Source organism: Nomia melanderi, chromosome 9, assembly GCF_051020985.1.
Source record: "Nomia melanderi isolate GNS246 chromosome 9, iyNomMela1, whole genome shotgun sequence".
In the NCBI taxonomy this organism is placed as follows: domain Eukaryota; kingdom Metazoa; phylum Arthropoda; class Insecta; order Hymenoptera; family Halictidae; genus Nomia; species Nomia melanderi.
The window spans coordinates 2,709,775-2,737,742 of record NC_135007.1 but is presented as its reverse complement, the minus strand read 5'-3'; the positions used below and the strand labels follow the sequence as shown (position 1 = coordinate 2,737,742).

The following is a 27,968-nucleotide window of genomic DNA, read 5'->3' as shown; positions in this document are numbered from 1 at the left end:
TAACGATAAGAGTGAGTGCGTAAACAATGTGTCTGTCTGCTGGGTGATCGGAGAGTAAGATTAAGCGAAACAGAGAATGGTGTTGCCTTTTTGTTAACAGAGAAACAATTTATTAAACTATGATATGGCATATCATTTTACAACGTTTACTTTACAATCGCAGTCCTTATCACTTTTCCCTAAAAAATAATGCAAAACCTTAGTCACTAGGAATGTTTTGCACAAAATATATCTACAATTACCGCTAAAAAGATTTAAAGGAAACTGGGTCTACAGAGGATATTATTATTCTACACGGATAGGAGACGGTATAAATCGTACATTCTGGCAGCCTCGAAATCTGTGATTTTCGTTTGGCTAGAGTAATGGTGTAAAAATATGTATAAATGCAATCTTCTCGGAATAATTTCCGGCGAAATGTTCCGGCGAGACGAAAGACAATTGACCGATCGAACACACTCGGGTTCGACATACTCCTCTTCCCTATCAATAAATAAAAATTGTACAAAAATCGGGGTTAAACATTCAGCGGCTCATTCTGGTAAATATTACTTCTAAAAAAGTTCAGTTCGCAGCGTTTATAACCGAGTTCTTCCCTCGAGAATATCGTTGTAAAGCTGCTCCGTGAGTTTCACGTAAACACCAGTGTGGTCCAGAAAATAAACTGGGTCTGTTATCTGCAAACAACAGTTATAAAGTAAATCCTTATTACTGTGCAAAGAAATAATAGGCAATTGCGGACGAAGTAAAAAATTACCTTTTTGATGTTGAAACCGTCTTGTTGGAGATCCTTTTTCTTCAGCTTGAATGTACCTAAAAGTACAAAGAATACTCGTGCAATGCATAATGTGAATTTTGATCTGTTATATCCACTATGCGATTCTTATAAAATTGTTCAAAGCAGAGACACGATTGCGTATACACTTATTAACTCTTAGCACTCGATAGATGATGTAGTCATCATTTCGTTACATATAGAAAGATTATAATACTCAATATTCAATGTCCCGTTTTACATAATGTAATGAAATATTAAAGTGAAATGGTTCTATTCCAATGATTCGTGTATCAGTTCTATTTGCTGGTAACAATGATTTAATTAATGTTTCTTTGGAAAATAATGAATATATGTAGAGAAGAAACTTTCGAGTACAAAGAGTTAACATTTCGTCCTTTTAAATCTATTGAAGGATACAAACGATGTGATAGGTGTATTTATTTTTCATTAACATCGTGAAATCAATATGAGAATTATTTAAATCTGAGAACTATCGGGAGAAATTGGTGGACGCGTAAGTAGTTACGGCACTGAAGTGTCGAGATAAACGAGTAATGTCCGCATGGTGGGAAAACGTCTTGCACATATTGATGTTAAAAGATATTTTGTCGACTTATCTAAATTAAAACTGTAGCAGTATTCTTTCTAAATGAATATTTTTCACAAATATCTGAAAAATCTGATACATTATAGCATTTTCGTGCTAGATGAAAATGTTTTTAGAAAAATGTAAACATTTCAAAGTTTAACTTTACAATCATTGAAAATTTGAAAAATAAATAATTATTAAACTGATATATTTAAGAAACTCTTCTCTATATTTTGAATCTAAATTGAACTTTTTAACAGTCTTAAAAACTTATGTTCTTCAAACACTGGACGTAACAAAGCAATTCTACTTTTGAATTCATACTTCATATGACAAACTTTACAAAACTCACTCAGTAGATATTGCAGATTACAGAGAAAATTTCAGTTCATTATTAATTGTAATTCTACTTGAAATTCTTTCTATCAATTTTATGCACAATATTAAGCCAGTTACCCGTCATTGGTAGTTCCGATAGAACTCGAACAAAAAGAGGCCTAGCGTAAGGTGGCAGGGCTTTCTTCACGCCCTCCGCCATTTCCTTAATATTTAGCGTCTTATCTGGATCATAAATGGAAGCCATTCCTGCCTTCCCTTCTACATGAGGTACCTACAAATTTGTGTTCAATATTTAAAAACAATTCCTGAACTCATTTATCAAATGAGTCTACTTTTCTTTAACAATCACCTCAACACCGTAAACAGCTGCATCCTTTAATTGTATCACATTGCTAACGATAGCCTCAACTTCCGAAGTGGCAACGTTCTCGCCACGCCACCTACGATCATTAATAAAATTCATTAAACACATCGTAAAAAATAGAAAACTGAATTGTATACTTTCCACAATTAATAGGCTACAATTTAGGAATAACGTGCGTTCGTTAATTAATTCTGCCCTGGCCAGACTATTTACAATCATGGAAATACTGAATATGCTTGCCTAAAGGTGTCACCGGTCCTGTCCTTGAAATAAAAGTAGCCGAACTCATCCATAACCAAAATATCACCTGTGAAAAACGCGTTTTTAATGGCATGAACCTACTACGAAATACACCGTTTTTATTTTACGATTCACCGACCAGAATTGAAGACACGGTCGCCCTTTCGGAACACGTCCCGCAGGATCTTCTGCTCGGACGCCTTGCTGTCCGCGTAACCACAGAAGTCGTTCACTACTTTCTTCGGGTCTATCTTGCCCACGAAAATACCTGCCTCACCTACAGAAACAAAAAGAAATTAACATTAAATGTTACCGAGCACAGTGAACAAAAGCTGATTAGAAAAGGGACACCGAAAAACAAACTGAGTATTTGTTTATATAAGTAGTTCATTTAAAGTAAATTCTAATTTCAACAGTGTAAGAACTTTATAAAACGTTGAGAACATGAAGTTTATTAGTTGTTATGCAAATATGTTACAAATTTTAAAATAATTCTCTATTTATTTCTACAGAATTGACTATAATTTTCTATATAATTTGCCACTAGTGTAGCTACACTATGGGTGTTTATTTAAATTTATCATTCAACAGGTTAACAACAACACATTATTCTTTATGTTGTAATCTAATGAAACTCTAAAGTGCTAGAAGTACTAAAAATGAATTAAATTGGTACAAAAATGTTAAAGACTAAACCTTTCATGAAAAACGTATACGTAATCTTAGAATTATAAATAAGTGAATATTTAAATTGTAATATTTAAATTACTATATTTAAATTGTACTAATATCTAAAGCATCGATGAGTCGCATTTATGTATATGTTACGGAGAATATGATAAAACATGGGTTATGCATATTCCCCCGGTGATTATGTATAATTATTCTCCAATGTTATTGGCGCTTACGCATAATTTCCTACTTAGTTATGTATATTCTCCCGATTAATCAAATTCATCGTAACATATACATGTACACCACTTAATCCATCAATTTCTAATTATTGTTATTTTATTATTTTAATTTCTATATTATTTTATTATGTTATTATTCTATGCGAATAGTTATGCAAAATATTTAGTAAACTTACCAGGTTTACACCTCACGCACAAACCATCAGGTCCCCTCAATGGCTCTCCTGTTTCTTCGTCCACTTTCAACAGAGCCACAGGGTATAAGGAACCCGCACACAGTGGTACGAATCCCACGGCACCAACTTTGTTATCAATATTCACTAAAAGATAACAAAGAAATAGTTGTCCCTTCCTTTTTACGATAGATCCTCATATAAATAGAAAAAGATTTAATGTTACCGAGATTGGAGTTCCCTTCGGTGGCCCCATAAAATTCACCTATCTGTTTCACACCATATCTATCAATGAAGGGTTTCCATATCTGTGCCCTGAGCCCGTTTCCGAATACCAGACGAACTTTGTGCTTCGTGTCACAGGGATTCGGTGGAGTAGTGAGCAAATATCGACAGATTTCACCGATATATTGGGCGACCTGTAATTAAACAATTACTTCAATTATTAAAAGGCAGAAATGTTAATTTCTAATTCCATACATTTATTTTATACCATATTGCACAAATTTCATATTTATTTTCTATTTTACAAACCTTGTAACTTATTATAAAAATTCTTATCATTAATTTTAGTTAAAAAAAAATCAATCTTCGTTATTATATAACTTTGAATTCCAAAATCTGATTTCATAAACATACAGCAGAAGTTTATGCACATATATTTTTACAGGAAAATTATAAAGGTTTAAGTCAAACCAAATTCTTTTTCCTTTACGCTTTTCGTAAAGCTAAACAGAAGCAAAACTTTAATAAGTTCCACTAAACCTTGTCTCTTTAGTAATATAAATTGATTAATAATAATAATTAATTAATCAATTCATATTATTAAATAGATGAAATTTAATACAGCTTATTAGAATTTGACTTTTGTTTTGTTTTACGAAAAGCATAAAGGAACCAGAATAATAATAATTAATTAATTAATTAATTTAATTAATGATGAAATAGATTGTATTGAATAAAATATATAGATAAACGTAATGTCGTGATCGATATAAGTAATCGCAATTCTTGTAATAAAATTCAATTTTAAAGTTTACATTAAAATACTTCTGCGTATATTGGAAAAACGTGTCCAAAAACTCAAAATACAAAACGAAACACGATCAAATAACCTTACAGTGCATTCGTAATGGACACAATCCGGCCAGAATTTTGAAGCGCTGAAACGTCTGCGGAGAACGACCGTTACACCCATCAGCAATGCTTGACCAGCTCCGATCAACCCTCCCGCTGTGTGGTAAAGTGGCAGCGAATTATAAATTCGATCGGTAGATCGCAGGTTCAACATGTAATGAACTCCGCATGACATCAGCATGAACCTGTAACATAATATATTGTTATCCTTCTGTTCATTTTTCATTCAATGAACTTTATTTTTCATTAAATATTACAGTAATGAAAACATACCTCTTCATTTTAACTGCTTTTGTTACAAATTTTGGAAACATTAAAAGAAATTGACGTATTTGACTGAACACTAAAATAAAATGTGTAATATTTGAGCTAATAATCAAACGACTAATCTAATATTAAAGTCCATGAAATTCAATAACGTTTTAAAAGCCCTCTAATAAAACACAAAGTTTATGTTCTGTGAGAAGTAGTCAATAAAGTATGCCACTATTTTCCGTTTCTTCTTTGGCTTGACCTACTGTTCATTAGAATAACAAATTATGATCTCATGGTTACCTTATGATTTATGATTACCATAAATTCACGTATAAAGATTCTGTATTTGCATAAACGGCCATGATATATTCACGCCAAATTAAAAGTGAATGAAGATATGCATTTACATTAATTGCATATACCGATTAATCGACAAAACGAATTAGTCATGCTAATATCTTTTAGCCTTTGGTTAAGCAGGGATCAAAGGCTGAATCGATAACGGTTATTGTAATACAAAGTGTTCACGAAAATGCCACGTATCTTACTTTCACACTCAAGTTTTAACAAAGAAAATAGCACTTCACCTTAGGTTAGTGATGACAGCGGCTTTTGGCATGCCAGTAGTCCCCGATGTATAAATGTAGATCAGTTTGTTCCGGGGTGTATCATTAATGAACAGTTTCACGAGAGATGAAGGATCGACGCTCGGGAGTTCCGCACTGAGATCGGTGGTACCTTCAAGACACGGCGTATCCGGTAATTCTGACCACTGGTACAAAGTCAGACCCGGGATTTTGTCTTTCACTTCACGAATTGCTGCAAAGTAAACGTAAATTCGTTGCTAAACGCATATTGTATTTTGAAAGTATTGTTATTACTATAAAAGTATTATTATTATTATAATCAGTATTATTATGAATGTATTATTATTCCTATAAACAGCATTATTATGAAAGTATTGTTATTATTATAAAAGTATTATTATTATTATTATAAGTAGTATTATTGTAAAAGTATTATGATTGTATTATAAAAGATGGAATTATTGAACATGTCTTTGTCCAATTTTTGTATGGAAATTCTAAGCGTCCATCTATTGAGATTTCGATTGACTTGTAATTCAGTTTGAGTATTTCGAACATAATTTCTTCAATAATTTCTGAGGATAGCATTATTATCTTTTCAATAATTTTCAAATAAGAAACCAGGAATAAGCCATTTTGACGGATTTGCTAGTTCTAGTGTAAATTATACTTGTAAGCCCTGTAAGGCTTAGTGTAATTATATTTTGTAAGCCTTGTAACAAACAAATGCATATTACTTATATTACTTATATATATATTACTTATATTATTATATCTCATCAGCACTTATTTATGATGACTGATAACTTTTTCTTTTACATTAAAATACGTATCATTATCATAAATGAGACAACCTTGCATTTATTGTAATAATAGTACTGAAAATGAGGTAATTATATTTAAAAATTTTTATTTTTAATAACAAATTTTCTTTATTTATGCAAATAATATTTTCTGGAATGTAAATGAAAAAGTTACAAGTCATCATTATTAAGTGCTGATTATGAATAAGTAGTAGGGTAATAAAATATTGTGGCAGCTGGTATCAAACAATTTAGCATTTAAGAAACGCTGATATATAATACACGACTCCAAAATTACACGATGTCATACGAAAATAAATTAAAAAAAGACACTGGACCAACATGTACCTTATTCATTATTCATACGAATATATTTATCGTGGGTTCACCTTTCAAGGAATGGAATTCATGGAAACGAGCGAGACACTAATTAATAACAATCCATTATGAAATACTTCTACGAATGTTCCGAATAAAGTTATACCTGAATTTCATCTACAATACTTATTCAATATATTTTCTACATTTGATTCCTTAACATGTAAATCACTTACTTCGAAAATGACGTAAATTAATTTACTTTTCTTTTGAAATATTGAACAATCAATATTTCAATTTCCATTGATTAAAAAATTTTAGTAGATTTGGTTAGTCTGTTCACAATTTTATATTATGAAATACATCCAAATTTATTATAGAATTAATTTTTCTGAGAAGTAACTAGACACTTTTCTTTCCAGTCTTATAAATACACACGCCGATTTCAACATAAACGCAATTCCATTTAGCAATGAAAATTCAATTAATCAAACCAAACGAGTCTTTTAAGATTTCAATTAAAAGTTTATTAAAAATGAAGGAAATTCGTGTTGAATTATGTAAATTTGTTCTTTTCTCAGTTACTTCAAAAAAATATATTCAAAATAAAAGGTTCCATTTGAACCACTGATTCTTACCTTCTGCAAATTCAGACCCGAAAATCACCGCTTTGCAGTCAGACGTCTCTATACTGTGCACCAAGACTTTGCGACGAAGATTCGTGTTGATTAGCGCGGTCACATACCCAGCCTTGCTCAGACCTAGCCACGTGCCGACGTATTCGGGTCGATTTTCCATGATCAAAGCGACTCTGCTCCCACGCGGCAATCGTGTCGAGTAAAAGTACCGTCCAACGCGATTGCTGTACTCCTCTAACTGAAGGTACAATTTGAAACGTTATGTCGTTTCTTTGAGATCACCGCTAACATTGCAAATTTACCTCTCGATAGGTCCATTCTTTGTTCTCGAAGATGTAAGCGATCTTGTTTGGATGGGCATCCACGAGGCTGAGGAACACTTTTGGCACCGTAAGTCCTCGCGTATCCCACCACCAGAGGTGGATATTGACACGGATGAATCTGTAGGCTGCCCTATCGTCAAAGAAAATGGTTTAATTACTATTTCGAAATCTTTAACATCGTTTTTACTAAAGATATTAGACAAGTTTTAACTTGAAATTATTTTCTAAGTTGAACGATTTGTTCTCAATTGACTTGAATTGAATTTTCGACTTTTCCTATAACGATTATAAAATTAATATATATTGTTAAATTAATTCTATAATTGTTATAGATTATAGAATCGAAAAATCAATCGAAGGAAAGGGATTGAACTTAGAAAGTAATTTTAAATTAAGATTGCAAAAGGTGTTTTCTGATACCTTCGATAAAATTAGCATTAATGTTTATTACTATCTTACTTATTGGGAGGTTGAAATTTTCAAATGAGAGTTAAAAAATTCAGAAACGTGGAGAAAAATTCGCAATTCATATACAATTCTCTGAGTAGGAAATGTTTATTCAAAATGTTATAGAAATATTTATATTTAGACTGTGTTACATAAATCAGATTGATTTGAAACATTCTTACTACTACTGAAAGTAAGAGTGAATGATTAAGAAGGATTTATAAGGTCTCTAGAAATCAATTTAAATATCTTATCCAAATGATCTTCATTCTTTATTACATTGATATCTCCTTTTTATAATGCAGTATTACATTCAACATCAAGATGAATTGAACGATTAGTCTTGAAACGTCTTTGAATGAAATTCATTCTATTACGTGTCCAAACTTCTATAATAATACATGTATGTATACAGTAAATAAGTAACTAAATAAGAAACATAATAAAATCACAATACAAAATGGAAGAATTGTAATGAAGTAATCAAAATTTAATAAATACACTTTAAACAATGCTAGTTACAAAATAGCATTAACTATTATAGAAAGAAAAATGGTTAATTTCTGTTTTATTTTACAGCAAACTAGAATTCGTCATTCGAGAATTCTTAATATTCTTAATATTGGAACAATCTACGAAATTAATATTTTCTAGTTCCCAGTTATGATATTAGAACCCTTCAGGAGCGAAAATTGCCGGATAAATCGTCATATAAAATGATTTCTACGGACAAGTTGTAAGGGAATTAGGATCAATGGCAGTTAGAATAGATTCAATCCTATAGATTCTACGCGACACATTTCTGTTATGGGAAAGGGGTCAGTCAGAAAAGAATTGAATGAAACGATTAGATGGGCAGCGAATTGGGGTACGGTTTATAGCAACGCTCGTATATTTTCTGAATCGGTAGTAACGTACACCTTCTTCCCCTACCATGATCCCCTAATGTTACATCCTCTCCTCTTAGGATAAATTGGTTAATATCGCGGCTCGCCACGCGCGTGACATGTGTCACACGAACGCAACCTTTCCGTCATTGCTCCTTTGACACTTGTCTGATTGCGGTTCTATTATTTGAAGATGACTGAAAATTCTCATTTATCTTTCACACTTTTTACCCATTATCCTGCAATTTTATTTTTTTTTTTTTGTTCACGAGGAAGAATTTAACCCTATTACGTCCTCCGGGACTTTTTTGAGTCAAACATGTTTAATCTTTTTCAATTTAGTTTTGTTCTGATTTTTGTAAGTATAATTTGAATTTGAAAATGGCACTTAAAAATGTTGCTAAGCTATGTGATCCTACTTTTTAAAATAATATTTCAAATGTATAGATGAATTGAGAACCGTAGCAGGGTTGAAAAGGTTCTTTACCTAGATATTGAACATTTTTTCAGTCTCTAGGTTTTGAAATTTTCTTGAAAATGTACTACGTATTATAATATAATAATAGCATAGTGATGTAATGGTATAATGAATCAATATTTGGACTGCATTTGATACTAAACTCTTATATTTTTTTCCTAGCTATGATCATGACTTCTGACTCATATAACTTAAATAATGTGCAGAATTTTTACCCTGCATACAAGGTACAGACAGTTTCAACATTATATTTCCAGTATGAAAAGACTATTAACTACTTCCAGATTTCATTTAGATAAAACAAGAATTCAAAAGTTTAGATTTATGACACCCATTATTATTTTATTCCTTTTTGGTTCAATCTTCAAATAACCTTGACATTAACTTCTATCACGTTGATTTTTTGTTAATTTTTCTTTATAATGTTATAATTATATCACTTGAAAATAAAATCGTAGTATTTCTTTAATGCTATAAATAAAATAATAATCTACTGCAACTATACAAATGCACATTTTTTATTTTTCTAACATTCTTTCTAATATTTCAACACTCAATACATAGAAAAAAATTATAAAACAAACACAATACACAAATACTTGAAATTATTTTTCATATATCTAAAATATATTAGAATTTTCATTTATTTAAAACATTGAATTGGCATAACTACACATTTCAAATTAGGGCAGCCATAAATGTTAAAATATGAGAAATAGTGTACTACTATAAATATCAATTCTTTAGCGTCGACAAAAAATGACGTCATCCATATATGAGTGACGCAATGTGTTAAACCAAGAATACATAAAGGAATTTTAAATAAAAGAGATAAAAATCTGAAGGCAAACTGCGAAAGGATGCGACTGACTCGTCCCTAGAAGATTACGCCATTGTCGAAGCTCTCGTATCACGGTGAGCATACGACACCAGCGGTCAGCCCCTTCCATAGCTTCCACGGTGATTAAATGAAGTCAAATAAAATAACGAAGCATGCTGCGTGATAGGTATAAGGATAACCTATAGCTGCGGTGCATACCTCGCGGTTTCGTTGACATGCATTAACCCCAGTGTTATTGACTCATTTACATCTCTAGATTGCCAGGTATTTGCAAACTCTGCTACCGTCTCTCCCTCTCTCCGTCATCTCGTTTTACTTTTATAGTAGCTCTTTAACTTCTCAAAGATTATGGAGACACAATCAGATGATTTTTATTTTCTTTTGTTTCTGAACCACTAATAACGTTTCAATAGTGATTTAATTACGAATATTAGCAATACTAGGAGATAGCTCCGTACGAAAGTTTTTACCAAAGCTTAACTTGGGAGACTTCAATTATTCTTGCTCTTTGAGTCTGTTTTGCCCTACAATATCGTGTCAGATACGTGGTGAAGATTTCAAATAGAAGTTAACAAATATAAATATTATTTAATTCTTCCAAGTCCGAATTGAGCATTATTTTTCTATTATTAATTGTAATGATTCTGAGTAAATGTAGGTATAGAATAAGTGTAGAATTTTTTTCTTTTTCTAATGAATCATGAACAATAAAATATCTCTATTGCAAGCAATTGGGAAAGAAGCCATAAGGCAAGTGGTTAAGTACTGTTTTAAGTTTTTTTGTCGGTTATATTCGAGAACATCACCGGAGGAAAGCTTTTGTAAGACGATTAACTTGAAGGACATACTAAACTTTTATAAATATTAATGAGTTTTAAACGGAGTAAAAGTTTCCAAGGAAATAGTATTTAAATTGTATGTAGAAAGAATTGTACTTGTGTATGCAAGTAGATCAACAATTTTAATATCAAAGAAATAAAGATAGTAAATACACAATGAAGCGTGAAGAATTGAAACATCAGTGGCCAAAGTCTTTTACTTGTTATTCACTGTTTAATATGATAATGTTTGCTCAACAGCTATTAATGAATTATCAAGAGAAGTAATGCATGCAGCAGTATGTATTCATAAAAATCTTCGTCTCATATTATTTTGCTTTCAATAAAATTAATTTGTAATACACCTAGCACAGAAAATTTAAAACACTTTCATACCTACAACACCCTACATACAAACCAAATTCATCACTTTTTATTATTTCTGATCATTATATTTGCTCAAAAAATTACGAAAACTTGCAAAAACAATCAGTGTTACTCTACAATGAAACTCCTAAAAAAATTTTGCGAAGAAAACTATCCGTCTCTAGGAAACAACATAGGGTACACCGCTCCCCAATGTAAGGCAAAAGAGAGACGCTTCGCTTTCCGAGCTGCGAGAAGGCCAGCGCTTAATGGAACGTAAACGCCAGTATCCATCGGCTCGTTCACTAGCAAGGTCGCACGTACCGATATTTATACTACCAATAGGCATGAATTTTGCAAACAGTGTTCGAAATATATAGTGGATTATTTGCCCGATCTGGGAACTCAAAAATCCATTTTAACCGTTTGCGCTTCATAAGCGCCTCTTAGTCGTCAATTGATTTAACATAGTTAAATTATATACTTTAATATTTAATATTAAACTTTGTACAATGCATCAATATATGAAATATTGGAAAAAAATAGTTTCGTTCCTCAATATACGTACGATTTCTCATCAAGTCAGTTTGAAAAAAAATGTTGATATCTCATTAAAAAATGTTGAGCATTTCCAATGTATGAGTTAAAGACAGGTATATATCGACCTTTCACAAGAAAATATGGGAATGTAATATAATAATATACAATAATATGCAATTATGTGGCATATAACAATAAATTTATTAATATAAATTATATATAATTTCATATATTTATATATCATATATTGCATGATGTAATGCATGTTATATGTATTATTATATATTATATATTATATTATTGTGTATTATCCATCTATTGTATATTATTTATCTAATGTATGTTATCTGTTGTGTATTATCTATCTAATTATTATATTATATTTCCATATTTTCTTGTGAAAAGTCGATATATACCTGTCTGTAACACTACAACTACCGAGCAGTTAAATTGACTTTTTGAAATTCCTCTATGGAAACTCCAAGATTGCATTTATTGACACCTTAATTGATTTACAGTTCAGTTTGCGTATTGCTAAATCCATTTCTTTAATAATTCAAAGCAACAACTGTTATCTTTTGAATAATTGCAAAAAGAAGAAACCAGGAATGTATCATTTTGACCCGGCTTGTAGTTTTAGTGTTAATTTTGGTCGCCCAGATTGGACAAATACCCCATTGTAACACGGTCGGCGCATGGTTCCGGGTTTAGTCCACGATGAATCTACTCGTATAAGGGTCCATGCACACGTGTGACGCGATCCCGTTGTGGGATTGCAGCTATTTTGCCTTTTAACTCTGTGCGATTTTGGAGGAACAAAGGCGTAAAGAGTTCTCTTACCCTTTTTCATGAGGCTGAAAAACTTTGTTTCTCTATTACTCCAAAGCAATCGCTGCGACACCGCGTCCCTTGTGTGTATAGGTCTTAAACGACGTTGTAGTCCTCGACAACCTGTTGCAATCACCTCGAGGCACGTTCCGGTGTCTATGACTCCGATAAAATAATCCAATAATCCTAGCGATGCCTCATGAAATGGGTTACGTTGAAATCACCGGCATGGATTTTGCCGACGCGAAATTCAAAGCAAAATTAATTAACACTGGGTTTACGGAATGCGTCATTTTGACGCATATTGAGTTGTATAAACATTATTTGGTAAATGTTTACACCGATTTTGAATGTCCGTATAATAAATGCCCGTAAACCTAGTTAATTAACTACTAAATTTGAAAAACTGACAAGGAAAGGTCTCGAATCTGAAAATTCAAAAAATTATGAAACTGTGTGTGTGCGAGTTGAGTAAATTAAGCCTGATACACTGCAATTTTTGTTTTGTGCCGAATCTCACTTTAAAGGGCTGGAACCACCCCTTGAAAAACATGCAAATTTTTATTTCCCGTGCATTATCTTGAAAATAGTAAGAGATAGTGAAAAAAAGTTGAAACAAAAAATACATTGTTCCTTCACGCCTCAAAATCAAAGTTTTGAAAAATTTTGTTTTGCAATTTTGTAGGCGTGACAGAATAATATATTTTTTGTTAAAACTTTTTTTCGTTACCACTTACGATTTGCAAAATAATATACGGGAAATAAAAATTTGCATTTGAAAGTGAAACTCGATACAAAACAAAAATTACAATGTATCAGGCTTAACTTATTCTACTGGCACACAGAATCTCATAATTTTTTTAATAACATTGGGCCAAGAAAGTTTAAAAAATGTTCGTAATTAAGACGCCACAAACGTTCAAATTTTTAAATTTCACTTTTTTCCAAAATTGATTTTTTCAAAAACTAGATAATGGAGAAAAACGAATTACATATTCGAATTTAATATAAAAAATATTATTAAGTTCAGCCATTAAACCTTCCGTGACAAAAATCCTATTGACCAGTGAAATCAATAAATAAAAATAAATAAATAATAGTAGAGATAATAAATATTTAATTTTCAGTGAATTGTATTCATTATCGACAATGTGCAATGATGAAAATATAAGTATAAATATTTCCTCGTTTTAATGGCAAAATTCTGCAGAGCGTGGTGCGCTACTGTCTATTAATAACGTTACCAACTAAACTATGTTTCAGTGGATTCCTATGAATTAATACAGCGTTGATGAAACTTGTACTTATAATATTAATATGACCCTGCAAAACTGTTAGTCCATAATCAGTTACTAAGTTCAGCGATCATGTAATGAGGAAACGAAGTAATTTCCATGTGAATGTTATTGAAATCGAATTTCCCTTCAACGATGAATGCACATCCTGTACGTGATTGACACAAGAAAAAGATACGATACGTGCTGGCGATCGATATCGTTCGATAATTTTAATCTTATGAGGGCAATGTTTAGTCGGACTAACTTATTTACAAACACTAAAGCACTGTGTATTAAAGAAACTCGTTACAAAACGTAACATTGACCCTATTATCACAGCTTTGCTATTTAGATTTCTTTTGTATATTTTGATAAAGAATATGAATTACACACGCGAGCACAAAGATTAAACATTAAATCTCTGCGTATTTTGGTAAGGATTTGTTAATGTATTAACATTAGTGCGAGCAAATTAGAAAATACAAAAATGTACATATAGATTCCGAAATGATTTACTCAATATATATTTAAAGGACGGGAGCTAAAAATAAAAGATACTTCTTATTTCATTTGACAGATATCTTCCTTGATGAAAAAAGAATTAGGGCATTTTTGTTGCAAAATATACGAGTGAATGTATGACGATTAATGTAATATTTAAATTTAATACATAGGACTGTAAAAATGTTCCTAACAAAAAATGGAATTGTTAATCTATATTTTTTTACTTCTATATTATTAGATATACTACTTCTCTTCATGGGAGTAACATGTTTTTTATTTAATAAAGATTTCGTCGTGGAAAACTAATTACTTAAATATCAGACAATATATTTGCTCTTTCACAGTGTTACAAAATAATTTCAACAAAATAATTTTAAGAATTTTTCTTAAAACGAATAATAAAGTTCAATGGTTAGGATAGATCACAAGAGAATAAAAAAGTATTTATTACTAATAAGAGACTTAATTATATTACTTTTTAATTTATCGTTTTGTTCATAAATTGTGAATATTGTAAACCATTTTTGATGCACGCTTATTTTAGTCCATATTAAAACCTGAGAATATATTACTATATCACCGTTCAATTGATTTGCAATAAAGACAGACATTTGAAACACAACTCATTCACGATTTGTTTTGTCGCATCCGTAACTGTACGTGCGTTTTTTTCCACGCAAAAGGTTCAAACTTCGTAAATACATGAACGTGTAAGTTTTCTGGAGTTTAATTAATTCTGTCAAACAAACACTGCTACGTTAATAACATAGAAAAATTAAAAGCGATTTAACAAGGTAAAGTGAAGTGAAGTGAAGAACTCCATTACAATTTTTAATTAACTTCCTCTTTCATTTCAACGAACCGAATACGACTTTTAGACATCTTTTAGAGGATACGTTATCTTTATCATTGAACAGTTTTTTTTCAACGGAAATTACGATCAAAGGAACGGAAACAAGATTATATGAATATTTGATCGCCAGTCGAGTCTAATCGTGGAACGGAGATGCAGTTATTGGCACATGAATCATTGGAAAATGAATCATTGGTAAATGAATAAAGAAATATTAGTGCGACCAGATATATAAATTTTAATCTTATGGGTGTCCTGTTTACGTCAATATTTTTTGTTAATCCAGATACCTGTTGTTTATTAGTAAAAAATATTCAAATTTCAGTGATATTCGAGTAAAAGAACAATTAAATATATCTACTGCATACATTAACAAAAAGTTTATCAACAAAATTCTACCTCCAGATAATCTAGTCACTAAAATTTTATCTTTAAACAATGTAAGTGCAAAAATATTATCTCCCGGTGATATAACTGCACAAAGTCCAAAATGATAAAACTTCAGCAGAATTTCATCGATACTGGAACCAGACATATAAGTAATTTTCTCGTAAAGAAGTAATTCTATGTTTATAATTACTTTTGAAATAATACTTTCATTGAACTGTTCCAAAAAAATGAAAAAAAAACAAATAATTAATAGTTTAATATATTTATGATATCGTACATAAATGAGTAGATGTATTTTATTTCATAATGAATGAAATTACAAATTAAAAATTTTCGATACTAATCATCGGCAATATGCTAAAGGTTTACTATATACTTGCTTCCCGTGGAAACTACATTATGAATTATAAATTCATGCATCAAATCTACTAAAACTTTATTTATAAAAGAAGTAGAGTAAACTGGGGATAAAAGTCCGGCGGATGAGAAATCCCGAATTGAAAATCATTATTTCTTTATCAAATTGACTGAGCGTTGCATCACGTAATTCAGTCAACAATAAGTATCAAAAAACATTGAACACGTTGCCATTCAATTTCAATCATTTTTACGACGTGTACAACAATTTTCTGCTTATTTGTGTTCAAGAGTAAAGAAGGTACATGGCGTGTTTTTTCTGATTCCGTACAAAATTATTTCTTAACAACAAATTAAGTAAGTGTGTTAGAATTGTATGTTTCTTTAGCAATATGTGCATGCTTCGATTTATTTTTGGGTGATAATTTTTTCAACTTAAATATATCGAAAAAACTATACCATTGGAGCAAAAAGTCCCTTATTGAAATTTACTACCACCCATAGAGATTTATCGCCCTTTCATTTAAAATCTATTTATTGGCGTGTTGCACTACAAATACAACCTAATCGCGGCATTAAATCGTTAAATATAATGAAATACGTTGCAAAGGGGTAATAGAGAACAAAATGAAATTGTGTAGAGTAGCTAGAGAATAAGTCGTACATGTGAAAAAGGACTTATTTAATAAATATTCGATAATTAGAAAAGAACTTCTTGCTTGCTTAATTTTAGATTATATGCAAAGCTGGTTGTAAAGTAGTATGGACTTTTTCCTCGTGTCTGGAGCAAAAAGACCATTTTGAGCTGACAAACATTTTATACTATAACTTAATAAACACTAACAGTGTTAATCAAAAACAGTGTAAAATTAAAGCAAAATAGTTACAGTATATAAAAAACAAAGTTTTAGTCAGCTGTTGATTAGATACAGATGCTACAATGAACAAATGGTTATTCTGAATGTGAAAATAAATATAAATTGTCAAATAAAACTTTTTAATTTGAGGGTTTGTTTTCAGATTAATCAAGTTTGAACATATTCTGTCAGAAATTAGGTTAATGCTAATATATTTGATAAATACTCAAATAAAGAAATTTTATTTTACACTATTAATTTATTTTTCATATAAAATCATACCCCTTCTAATGATTAAAGAAAAACCTGTACCGCAATAAATTTTCAATGCTACAATAATTTAACGACAAAATTATGAATGGCACTGTCAACTTCTATGAAATCAATATCTATATATGTTTAAAAACACCGTACATAATCTATAATGTTTATTCTCCCGTTTATAAATTATCGAAAGTTTCGCAAATAACGAAATTCACAAACAAACACTATCACACATCGTAAATATTCTGAAATATCCTTTTTTTATTATTGTGCTTACTTCTTTAGAAGGAATATATTGCTTGGTGTTAATTGCACTAATTTAATTGTAAATAATTTTTTAAAAATATTTCGACAGAAATTTTAAACCACTGTCTTCGAAATTCCATCAGCAGTTATAAACTATCCTGCAGTAATAGAAACTGAATTAGAAATCTACTCTGTTCATTTCAAAATAAAATAAATTAATCGTAAAATTCTTCCAAATGATTTTAACTATAAAAATATAAGTGAACTAGCTATAAGAATCAAAATTCTATTAAGAATCCTGATTTTACACATACATATTATACTTAACAAAGTTTCCTTCACTGTACAGTAGAACCTACATTATTCAATTTGATTTGGTGACTAATTGTCTACAGAAATACAGTCCTCAGGTGAAATTTTTCTCAGTATGTTCGTAAAATTCGATTATATATATCCTGAGGCATAAGGTCATCCCATACATGATGCAATGTAATTTTTTATCCTTTCTTTACTTTTAAGAATTAAAATAAACAAAACTTTGTTTAATCTAAAATATATTCTTCTTCGTAAAATATTTTAGGTTACAACAAGTTTCGTTTATTTTAATTTTTTTAAATAAAGGAATTATAAAAAAATCCGTATTGTTTGTGAGATGACCCAGTAGAATTTAAGAATCTGAATTTAGTTCGTAGATAATTGACACTCCAGATGATCTAATTTGCGAAAAATAACAACTTGGTTAATCGGAGTACTACTGTATCACCTAATTCCAATATAGTACTTGATAAAATACAGGTATATAGATGTTTATGGTACAAAGCGTATCTAGGATTCAAGAAATTCGTCCAAAGGAGGCTTTAACTTCCAAAGGATCGCGTGTTCGCGGCGGCAGGTTGTCGAGCGTGATCGCGGGATCAACAACAATATCATTGAACGAGCTGTTTAAATTCCATACACTCCATATTGGCTATACAATGGTCGTGTCGTAGCTGCACAATGCGCGGGATGCATACGCCGGTGAATGTGTGCGGGCTGACAGTCGCGCGGATACGCGTGGAGACGAAGAATACTGACACTCGGTGTGTCAATCAATGGCCGGTTCTGCGGCTGTGATAAAATCAATGCCAAATGCCCAGTACATTTGGCATTATTATGCAACGTGAAACGCCGGAATGTTGCGTGTCGCGAAAAATGCGACTGGTTCCACATAAAACGTGTGCATCATCGCTGTATAACCGATTTCCGTGTCAAGACCGTTTTGGCCTATTCGTCTCCACACATTATTGGCCAATCAACAAACATAAATTCGAAGTACACTTGTAAAATTTACATGTCAATTTACTTTAAAATTTCACTATAACTTATAAAATTAGTTAACTTATTTCTATTATAGTTTGTAACTTGTGACTTGAGACTTGTAACTTGTGATTTGTGACTTATGACTTATGACTTATGACTTATGACTTATGACTTATGATTTATGACTTCTGATTTATGACCTGTGACTTACGAATCATAATTTATCACTTATAACTTATAACTTATAAAAATAAGTTATTCAACATTTTATTTTCGTCTTCTTTTATAATTTATAGAGTAAGCTAGCATATAAAATGGAATGCTTTCAAATCGGCATACGCGGAATGAAGAAATTTAAATGCCTTTTGAGTATGGGTATAAATGAATAAACGATATTAATACATTGTACACTATTTGTAAATTGAAGTATACTCGTATTTGTTTATACAGCAGATTAAGCGATTATCAAAGTATGAAACTCTATAAATTGGGAAAGATGCATTACATAGCCTATATAAAATTAATAAAGTAAAATTGTAATCAACGAGGAGTCACACGAGTTATATCTGTGCAACGATGACGAATAGCATACGCTATGATGTTCTTTGTCGTATCGACGGAAATATTAAATTCTACTTATTCCTATAAATATGACAGTCTTAAATTAACAATCGGTTTTTACTTATACTTTAATCCTTTCGTTATTATAGATAACCAATGATCAGAATTTTACATTGTTTCACTGAGTACTGCGTGTATCATCGACGATGCTGCATATATATTTATAAAAGAATTATTTTTGTCGGATCAAACTACCATAATTGTAGTTGAAACTTTAAAAACAATAAAAACATATTGTATTTGATTTAAAAAATCACCACGGTTCGCATGTGATATGCAACCTAATTTTGTTTGCCGCGGTATTGTGTTAGTTAGCACCTTCTTTTAAGCTTTTGCACTATAGATTCTTTCACAACTGTACCTGACAGAATAATTTTCTAGTTAATTTTAATTAGATTCATTTACTAAATATAATTGAATCGTACTAATTAATAATTATGATTACATTTATTGAAAGAAAAAAAAACTCAACGTTTATCGCAACTTTATACTTACTTTGAAATTGAACATTGTTACTGCAACAAATTGAAAAATTGACAGTATTCGAGTTTGTTAAATTGAATTCGGAATCTTCGCTAAGAGGTTCATTCAATTTTCTAAGGCGAGTTAAGGATAAATTGTCACTCGAGTTCGAAGTTAATTATAAAACGTATACTATATATTCTGTAGTAATCTCGAACTGTTTGTAAATTGCATTCAGTATTTTCTTGCTTTATATTCTTCTTACGAAAAATAATTATTACCAAAAATTTGAATTCATGTATCGTTCGTGCTGTTACATAAATGTCCACTGTTTGCTGACGTAAGAGATATTCCTAAGTTAAGAATGACAAGTCCAATGCTCGTATACATAACTACATACAGTAGCAACGTCCGTTGCTGTGTTAACGCTCGTGTGACCGCACTCTTAATCGATCAGGACGTTCGCGAAACGCGTGCAATTGACGAGACAAACGCGATCACGCGCCTCCGGTTTGTCTCCTTTGGACGATGGACTCTCGATCGTGTTCTATTAAGCCATATCGTTTTCAATACTTCTATTTTATTCAATGTACCTGTGGATACAAGACGGAACGTTGTAAGTCATATTTCTAAAACACTTCACTTCTGACCTTGACACATTGACAATTGATGTCACTTAGCAGTGACTTCTATCAACTGATGTTTATCAGTCGATGTCAAATGTGATTCAGTTAACCTCAACTTTATCATATAAAATTAAAATTTGAATTTTTTATATTCTGTAGATGATCAGAAATTATTTTATATTATTTTATAACTAAAGTAATTCTGATTTTATTACATTCATACCTCTGACTTTCTGAAGGATATAGGTAATACGTTTTACAACAAAATATACGGCCACCAAAGCATCAATTCGAAATTAAAAACTAAACGTTTTACTTCTATAGAAAGAAAATTGAGAACAATGCAAAAATTTGATCCGCATTTAAAAAATTGGTGTATCGTTTTAAAACATTCTCTACCAAATTAAATAGAACCTAAATCACATGTGATACTTTCTATACGAAGTTTTGTGTCCAATTTAATGCGAATATGCGAAATAATTAAGTAAGAAATCACAGAAGATAGAATAAAGTAACAGGTTCAAAGGAACATTGGAACTGGGAAACAGAATTTTACAATAGAGTGTTTGTACTCTTTATTAACTTCGGTGATTAAACATTTGACTTATATTTGAACATATTTCTCAATAAGTAATTGTCTTTTTCTTTTATCATATTCATATTACTTCCAAAAAAATCTTCTTTAAATTGAATTCATTACATCCACATAGATCATTATACACAATGAAAAAGATCACAAGGTTAGCAACTTCATTTACTCAATTTATTAAAAATACGAGTAACACTACATAAGAAACAGGTAGTAAATTTGAAATATATTAAAAATATCGAACTGTCAAAGTCATTGAAAATAAACTCCTTTTTTTTATTTCACTTGTATCGTAGCACAGAAATAAATAAATTCATGTACTCAACACTTGCGCGATTTTACTAACCGTAAAACCGCAAATCTGAAATGAATTATCTGAACGAGTTTCGTACTTCTCCTTTTAGTTGACCCGGAAAAATCGAGAACGGAGCAACAGGTTACAAGGTAAACATCTTTAAAAATAAAACTTGCCAGAGCAGGAGACGAAGTTTTATTCTTCGCACGAGTTACAAAAACAAAAGCCCTCTACCCTAAAAGATTCGCGTGTAGGTCGTTTTCTTTCACAGTTCGTGCATGAATTTTTCATTTCACTGGTTCCAGTTGCTTCCCGTACTCCGCACTCACGTGGAACTTCACTAGTCTGTTGCGCAAACGAACACGTGCTCTCAACAGATTCGAAATAAACGCAAACGCGCTAATCATGGGATAAATCTTGACAGAAACTATCTCCGCGCGCATGAATTAACGGAACGGCTCTTCTAGCATTGGTTGAAACTCGAGTCCGTCAGACCGTGGACTGTTTAATCTCGTTTTGATCCGACCGGCTCCGCACGATTCAATCATACCAGATAATCTCTTCGCAGTAAACCGTATTATCGCCGGCTTCCTCTAACGAGCGAAAATTCATTTAATCCGTATGAACGTCGCTTCAGTGTTGATTCCCATTCGTTTGATCCGATTCCAAACTTATATTATGATTTTCACGGTATCACACTATCTAGTAACATCGCGTTTCACCAAGTAAAACGAGGATAAAAGGGAGACGGGAAAGCAAACAGGCGAAAGAGAACAAGAAAAACAATCCACGATCGAACGTAAACACGTGGAAATGGAAGTTTCGAGTGGTCTTTCCGCAATACTCACAGCACGTCTCTAGGCAAGGTCTTGTAGAGCGCGTAAATGGTGCGTCGACGGTTTCCGGTGAGCAGATAGCCGGCGATAAGGACGGACAAAGCCGCGATCACCAGTTCGTACGTTGCCATGGCTCGATGAACGCGAACCGAGCAAGTATTATAGAAAGTACACCACGATGCAAATGCAGCCTGCGCTCGCGGGAAATTGAAAAGCGAATTCCCGGTTCTCGAACGGGCGGACGCGCAGGGACGCCGGACTCGCGACCGAATCCGCGACCGAACCACGACTGACAGTGTCGTTAACGGACACGATACAGCTATCTGTCGACGTGTGTACGGCCATGTGTATGTGCGTCGTTTCTCGCGAACGGAGCGTACGAGCGATTGTCATTGATAGTCATTGGCGTAGTCTGTCGGAAATCCGAGGGTGCGAGACACGCGGCGCGAGCAAAGGTCGAGGGGTCGACTTCTGACCGCATGTTCAAAAGTTACTATGATAAGAACTTTTAACAGTACTGACAATGTTGTATCAGTTTTTAATTTTTCACGTGTGATGGATGTTAAATAGCTTATCGCGAGAGCCTGAAGTACTGCCGCGTTACTTTAAATTATTTTTTTGTTTAATTTTAATTTTTGAGAGACAATATAGGTAGCAAGTTTTCAGAATGTTCTACTCGGCGTGAATATGTCATAAACATATGAGTTACGAGTTTGACAGTGAGAGTTTTTAATTTGATACAAATAATAGATTTAATGAGATTTTTGTTATTCGATTATATATTTGTGATTTCACACATAAGCACAAAATAATTAACATTGTTAAGTAAAAGTGTAATTTCATTCCTCGACGTGTAGGAGAATTTATGTAATTGCTTTTTTAATCGTTTCAAGTTCAATAAAATTTTACCCAGTCATCACAATTTATGTTATCACTGTATCAAATAAATGAAACTTAATTACACGCAGGTATATCGGACGTTTATGACACTCAATAAAATTATTTTTCTTCCGTTGCACACGACATTATTAAACGAAGACATGCGTCATAGTTTTAATTTTGGACTGGAGAAAGCTGTGTACCATATAAAAGTTGACCGAATACCGTTTTTTTCAGGTTATGCATTTTTGGGAATTTGGACCTATTTCGAGAATATACCATCCCAGACTATATAATCCTTTGTCTTACGACTTTCTTGACTATGTTTCATAAGAATTAGTTTACTATTAATTATTTTTCACTAGAAAACGAAATTATGCCATCGTAGTAGGAGTGCATATAATGCTAAAGTTGAATATTTATAAATAAAAAAATGCTACTACCATATTCCTTCGATTGACATAAAATAAATAATATTCATATTATTTATATCTAATATATAATCTTCATTATGAGTTTGACTAGATTTTTAAAAAATGGCGGTTAACCATTAACAACCTTATTTCTGTTATACTTGCCATTTCAATTTAAAAAATTGCATCGTATAAAGTACTCGATAATTCAAGGTAAATCGTTATTCGAAATAAACATAGAAAGGAGAAAAGGTTTTTGGATTTAGTAAGAATCTAGGAAATTGGAAATGGTAAGATCAATGCTACTGTTACATTCGTTCGTGAACGACCAATTGATACCGGTCCACGTTGGCTGTTGCACCGCGTCAATTGCAATTGTGACAGCTTTAATTGCACTACAGTAGAGAGGCGCGCGTGTGCTGCACCGTTGTGTTCAATTTTCGAATCGATGAATTAAACGGATACCGTTGGACGCGGAGAAAGGCTTAAAGATAAAATAACGCGCGTATCAACACCGTGAGATTATATAACGCCTAATGCAACGAACGTCGATCGATCCGGGAATCGACGAAACCATTTATCGTTTCTTTTGCATCGATCGAAGTAATAATTTCAGTGTGGGGCAAAAAGAAACAAGCGCGTGGGTCGCGATGCATTTAAAAATAATAAGATATGTATTCATATATATAAACTTATGATTATGATACACGCATAGAATCCATGAAAGACAGGTACAAATGTACAATGTACGCTCGTAAACGATCGGATTTCAGTCTGGAGGAAGCCTCAGTCACGAATATTTCAGGATGATGGATACTGAAAAATAAAAGACGCAGTGATACGTAGTTTCCGGTCTAACGGGGCACAAAAAGAGCATCGAAGCATGGCGGGGTGGGTGCAAATCGGGCATGAAAAGTGAAAAGAAATGTGATAAACCTCGCTGTTACATCGGATCTGGCGCGATACGTTGAATCTCCCCGTGACGTTACGGCAGCCATTTTGTTTATTTGTCATCGGTTTGAGATGTGTTAAATGCGCGCGTAAACAATGTAGATTAGTGGAGAGAAAGTGGTATGAATAATACCTGCAATTGAACGATCGAGGCTCACTACACCGTGTTCGCTATCTGAGAACCAGGTAAAGCACCATGATGTCCAGAACTGAAAACGATACCCGTCGGTCTGACTACGTGGACTGTGTTAAATCGTTCTTTCGCGTGACGATGTATGACTGACACAGTGAGCAGAGACATTACTCGAGAACAGAAAACATAGCGACACATGAACGTGAACTACAGACTTCTGCAAGCGACAGACGAACACAGTTAACGAATCGTTCTGAACCAGAAATGAGCGATTAGTATTCAAACACAGCTGAAATTCTCTCGAGTTTTCGGGAGACAATAATGTAAGAGAAAGAGTAATATTGATAGTGTATAATATTTTAATACATACGAACAAGTTCAAGTAAATTTTAACTTTGGAATGTGTTTTTTATACTTAATCGCATATTTTTGTACCGAACATTAAATGCAACGGAAAGAATAGCATGCATCGTACATGCATATCTAGCAGACACTGGTTTATTTATTTACCGATGATGAAGATGACGATCGTCACTGTGATAGTGACTAGTACGATTCTTGTCCTGAAGTTTTGAAGCCACGCTTTTTGCTGCGCTCTCTTCGCCGCCGCTCTAAACTCGTTTCCTGTTATGTTCAAACGATCGCTAGCTTCCTGTAGGTCTTCGAGCCGCTCGCCTCGCTCCATTATTTTTTGCACGTTCTCTCGCATCACCTCCGTTACCTCTTGAATTTGAACTCGAACGCTTAAACGTGAAAAAATGCAAATCTTAAACATTTTGCTATGAAAAAACGTTTTCACTGAATAAAACAATTTTCTGAAGCAACAAATGATGCAGAGTCTGACTAATCATCTTTATGTGAATTTTCATTCGCAAAGATTATTTTATGGAGTAAAACGGAATAATGTACAGAATAAATTAAAAATTAATTTAAAATCCTAAAATAACAATATATTATGAACCAGACATTTTGTTGCTAATCATACTTAGTAATCATCCACTTTTCGCGTTAAGTATTTTCAAGCTATCTAAAATTTGTATGAAGTTAAAAATTGTTATATCGTTAAGTACATAATTTCGAGGGTTATTTTAGAATTACATGCATTATCGAAATACATATTATTTCGAAGTGTTTACGCGTTAAAGCTATATATGAAACACGAAATGTCTCGTTGTCCGCCCGTAATGTGTCAAAGAATAAAATATATCAAAATAAAGAAAAAAATATATAATCGATTAATAAGTTTCCTTTAGTATGTAAGTAAAGATTTGCGATGTAATAATATATAATACAAACATTTAAATAATTTTAAAATGAAAATAGAAATCATATTTACCTATCCAGCTTTCCATCTGATTTAGTCCTACTCGGTTCTGCCGTAGATGTATTTGGGCGGCTAAAAATTAATACTTAATATTATAATATGTACAATAAATAGTAACATCATCCGTGCTTAAATTAACAGAGAGGCAGGTATTGGGGCAAGAGAAATTTTCTGACATTTAATATTTTGGCAGTCGCTAACATAACTCTATTTCATTTTGAATTCTATATTTGGTTGCCGCTGACGTAGTTCTACGTCATTTTAAATTCCATAGCTGATTGCCGCTGACGATGTTCATTCTATATTTACAGTCAGTTATGAGCATTTTGTATTTATTAGGACTCTATCATTTGCATTTATGATCATTGCAAGTGCTTAAAAATAAATTAATAAAACGACATATTGTTGGATATTCTCACACAGCGTTACTGTTAAACTTTGTTACCAGTTGATAATTTATAAAGATTCACGTTTGAATTTATTATTTAATATTATACAGAATTCCTTATAATGAATTTTAACAAATTTTTTAATCTTAATGCTTTTACTATTGAAAATTCTGTTTATTTTATTGTAAAATCTCAATCCGTTTTAATTCTAAATGACTGCAAGCATGATATTATAAAGTAAATTTTCTTTTATTTGTACTCATATTTTAATATCTATGTAGAACATTATGGCAACCAGTTGTAGATTTCTAAAAATTTGATGCAGCCTTGTGTTAAAGGTTTCGCGTCAGATGCGACTCCGAAAAAATTATCATTTATTCTAGGAGAAAGCATTAAAGTTGACAGAATGTTTAAATATTTATATACTACAGTGCTAAAGATATAGCATTAAAACTTTGAATACTTAAAATATAAATTTTGAAAATTGTTTAAAAAAATTATTTAATTCAATAAAAATTACATGAACATATGAAAATGTATTCCCTTTCATTTGAAAAATGTAAGTTACTCCACTTCCATGTCTTAGCGGCATACGATAAAAATCAATTTCATACAATAAAACTTGAAAAAAAATAGTCCCGATATCATTAACAGATTCATATATATGACGAAACACCCTGTACAGAATCATACGTATCTGCAACAGGAGGTGACATCTGTTGCTAGGAGCTGCCCGGTTTTGATAAGCGTACATTCGAATAATAGATATTCGAATGCAGAGGGCTCTGATGTATTACAAATATCAAAAATAAAATAATGTCAACCCACTCACTTGAACAACATATCTTCATCCAGATCACTGTCGTGCTCCAAAAGAGACTCCTGAAACAGTTCGAGCAAATTTAAATTTCCCGCCGTGCATTGACATTTCCATGGCGCGTGTTATCTGTGCCTCGACTGTATCCGAGACAGCTGCGATAGCCACTCACTTTTTCGTCCTTGGCCGCGGCTTGCATGTCCTCTCTAGACAAATTCCATTTGCTCCCTGTCGCCATTCTCCTGTTGAATGATCTTGCTACTTATCGTCCACCGAAGAGATTAAATATTCTGCCGTGAAATTATCAGTTTCCACAGTCGTGACTCGTATGCACCTCGACAGGCACTCAACGCGTAGCCATATTGTTACGATGTTCGCTGTTCCATCGACCTGGAGCTGGTTTTAGACCACGTTGCTTCACGATAGATGGCGACTACCGTCGGCCCCACACTGAATGCATTTTGCAGCCGAAACATGAAGGGATTATTTAGAGGATTAATGGATATTGTATACGAATACATTCTACTTCAGTAATACTTTTGTTAAAGTCCTGAGTTTCTTTAATACTCCTTTTTTAAATTATTATTCCATTTATTTGACAATGGCTTTATCCAAAGAAAAGTAGTAAAAAGATATATTTAATATTTTCTGCGGTTGAATTCATGACTCTATTATTATCATTCTATTTAGTTTCCTTTTATTTTCTTTATCCTGATATAATGCCAATTAATTATGAAAGTCACTGAGGGCTTATCGTAGAAAATGGAGTTTTAGTTCAATGACCTATATGAAAAGGAATTTAATTAAAAGTTTTTATTGAAGCATTGTTCTTTATTAATGATAGGAAGCAGAAGGTTTGGATACCAAATCATCGTGCAAAATCGTACAGCTTCGTAATTCCACGTTTTTAAGAAGAAGTGTGA

The 27,968-nt window shown here is 32.2% G+C and overlaps 2 protein-coding genes and 1 long non-coding RNA gene across 7 annotated transcripts; 1 reads left to right on the top strand and 2 right to left on the bottom strand.

The window, feature by feature from the left end:
* Positions 1 to 77: 77 nt before the first annotated feature.
* On the bottom strand, positions 78 to 22,441 carry Fatp3 (Fatty acid transport protein 3). 2 transcript variants are annotated; one of them, XM_031986373.2, is made up of 14 exons: positions 22,152 to 22,441; positions 7,438 to 7,588; positions 7,136 to 7,373; positions 5,377 to 5,608; positions 4,518 to 4,719; positions 3,624 to 3,816; positions 3,401 to 3,544; positions 2,450 to 2,587; positions 2,311 to 2,377; positions 2,056 to 2,146; positions 1,824 to 1,977; positions 758 to 813; positions 553 to 677; positions 78 to 483 (listed from the first exon to the last, which is right to left on the bottom strand). In XM_031986373.2, the coding sequence occupies exons 1-13, from the start codon at positions 22,268 to 22,270 to the stop codon at positions 579 to 581; spliced, it is 1,884 nt and encodes a 627-aa protein (XP_031842233.1). In that variant the 5' UTR covers positions 22,271 to 22,441; the 3' UTR covers positions 78 to 483; positions 553 to 578. The 2 variants fall into 2 exon arrangements, with proteins under 2 accessions (XP_031842233.1, XP_031842232.1); XM_031986372.2 differs by having other exon boundaries at positions 78 to 677.
* On the top strand, positions 20,165 to 23,469 carry LOC143174937 (uncharacterized). Of its 2 annotated transcripts, none has more exons than XR_012999472.1 (3): positions 20,165 to 20,409; positions 21,413 to 21,452; positions 23,256 to 23,469. It is a non-coding gene; the product is annotated as an uncharacterized LOC143174937 (long non-coding RNA). The 2 variants fall into 2 exon arrangements; XR_012999471.1 differs by lacking the exon at positions 23,256 to 23,469 and adding an exon at positions 21,609 to 22,274.
* On the bottom strand, positions 23,463 to 27,450 carry LOC116431240 (vesicle-associated membrane protein 4). Of its 3 annotated transcripts, none has more exons than XM_031986374.2 (6): positions 27,218 to 27,450; positions 27,061 to 27,110; positions 25,852 to 25,911; positions 25,026 to 25,258; positions 24,516 to 24,685; positions 23,463 to 24,247 (listed from the first exon to the last, which is right to left on the bottom strand). In XM_031986374.2, exons 1-5 carry the CDS (start codon positions 27,281 to 27,283, stop codon positions 24,540 to 24,542), a joined length of 555 nt encoding a protein of 184 aa, XP_031842234.1. In that variant the 5' UTR covers positions 27,284 to 27,450; the 3' UTR covers positions 23,463 to 24,247; positions 24,516 to 24,539. The 3 variants fall into 3 exon arrangements, with proteins under 3 accessions (XP_031842234.1, XP_031842235.1, XP_031842236.1); XM_031986375.2 differs by having other exon boundaries at positions 24,516 to 24,591; positions 27,218 to 27,449; XM_031986376.2 differs by lacking the exon at positions 24,516 to 24,685 and having other exon boundaries at positions 27,218 to 27,448.
* Positions 27,451 to 27,968: the final 518 nt, after the last annotated feature.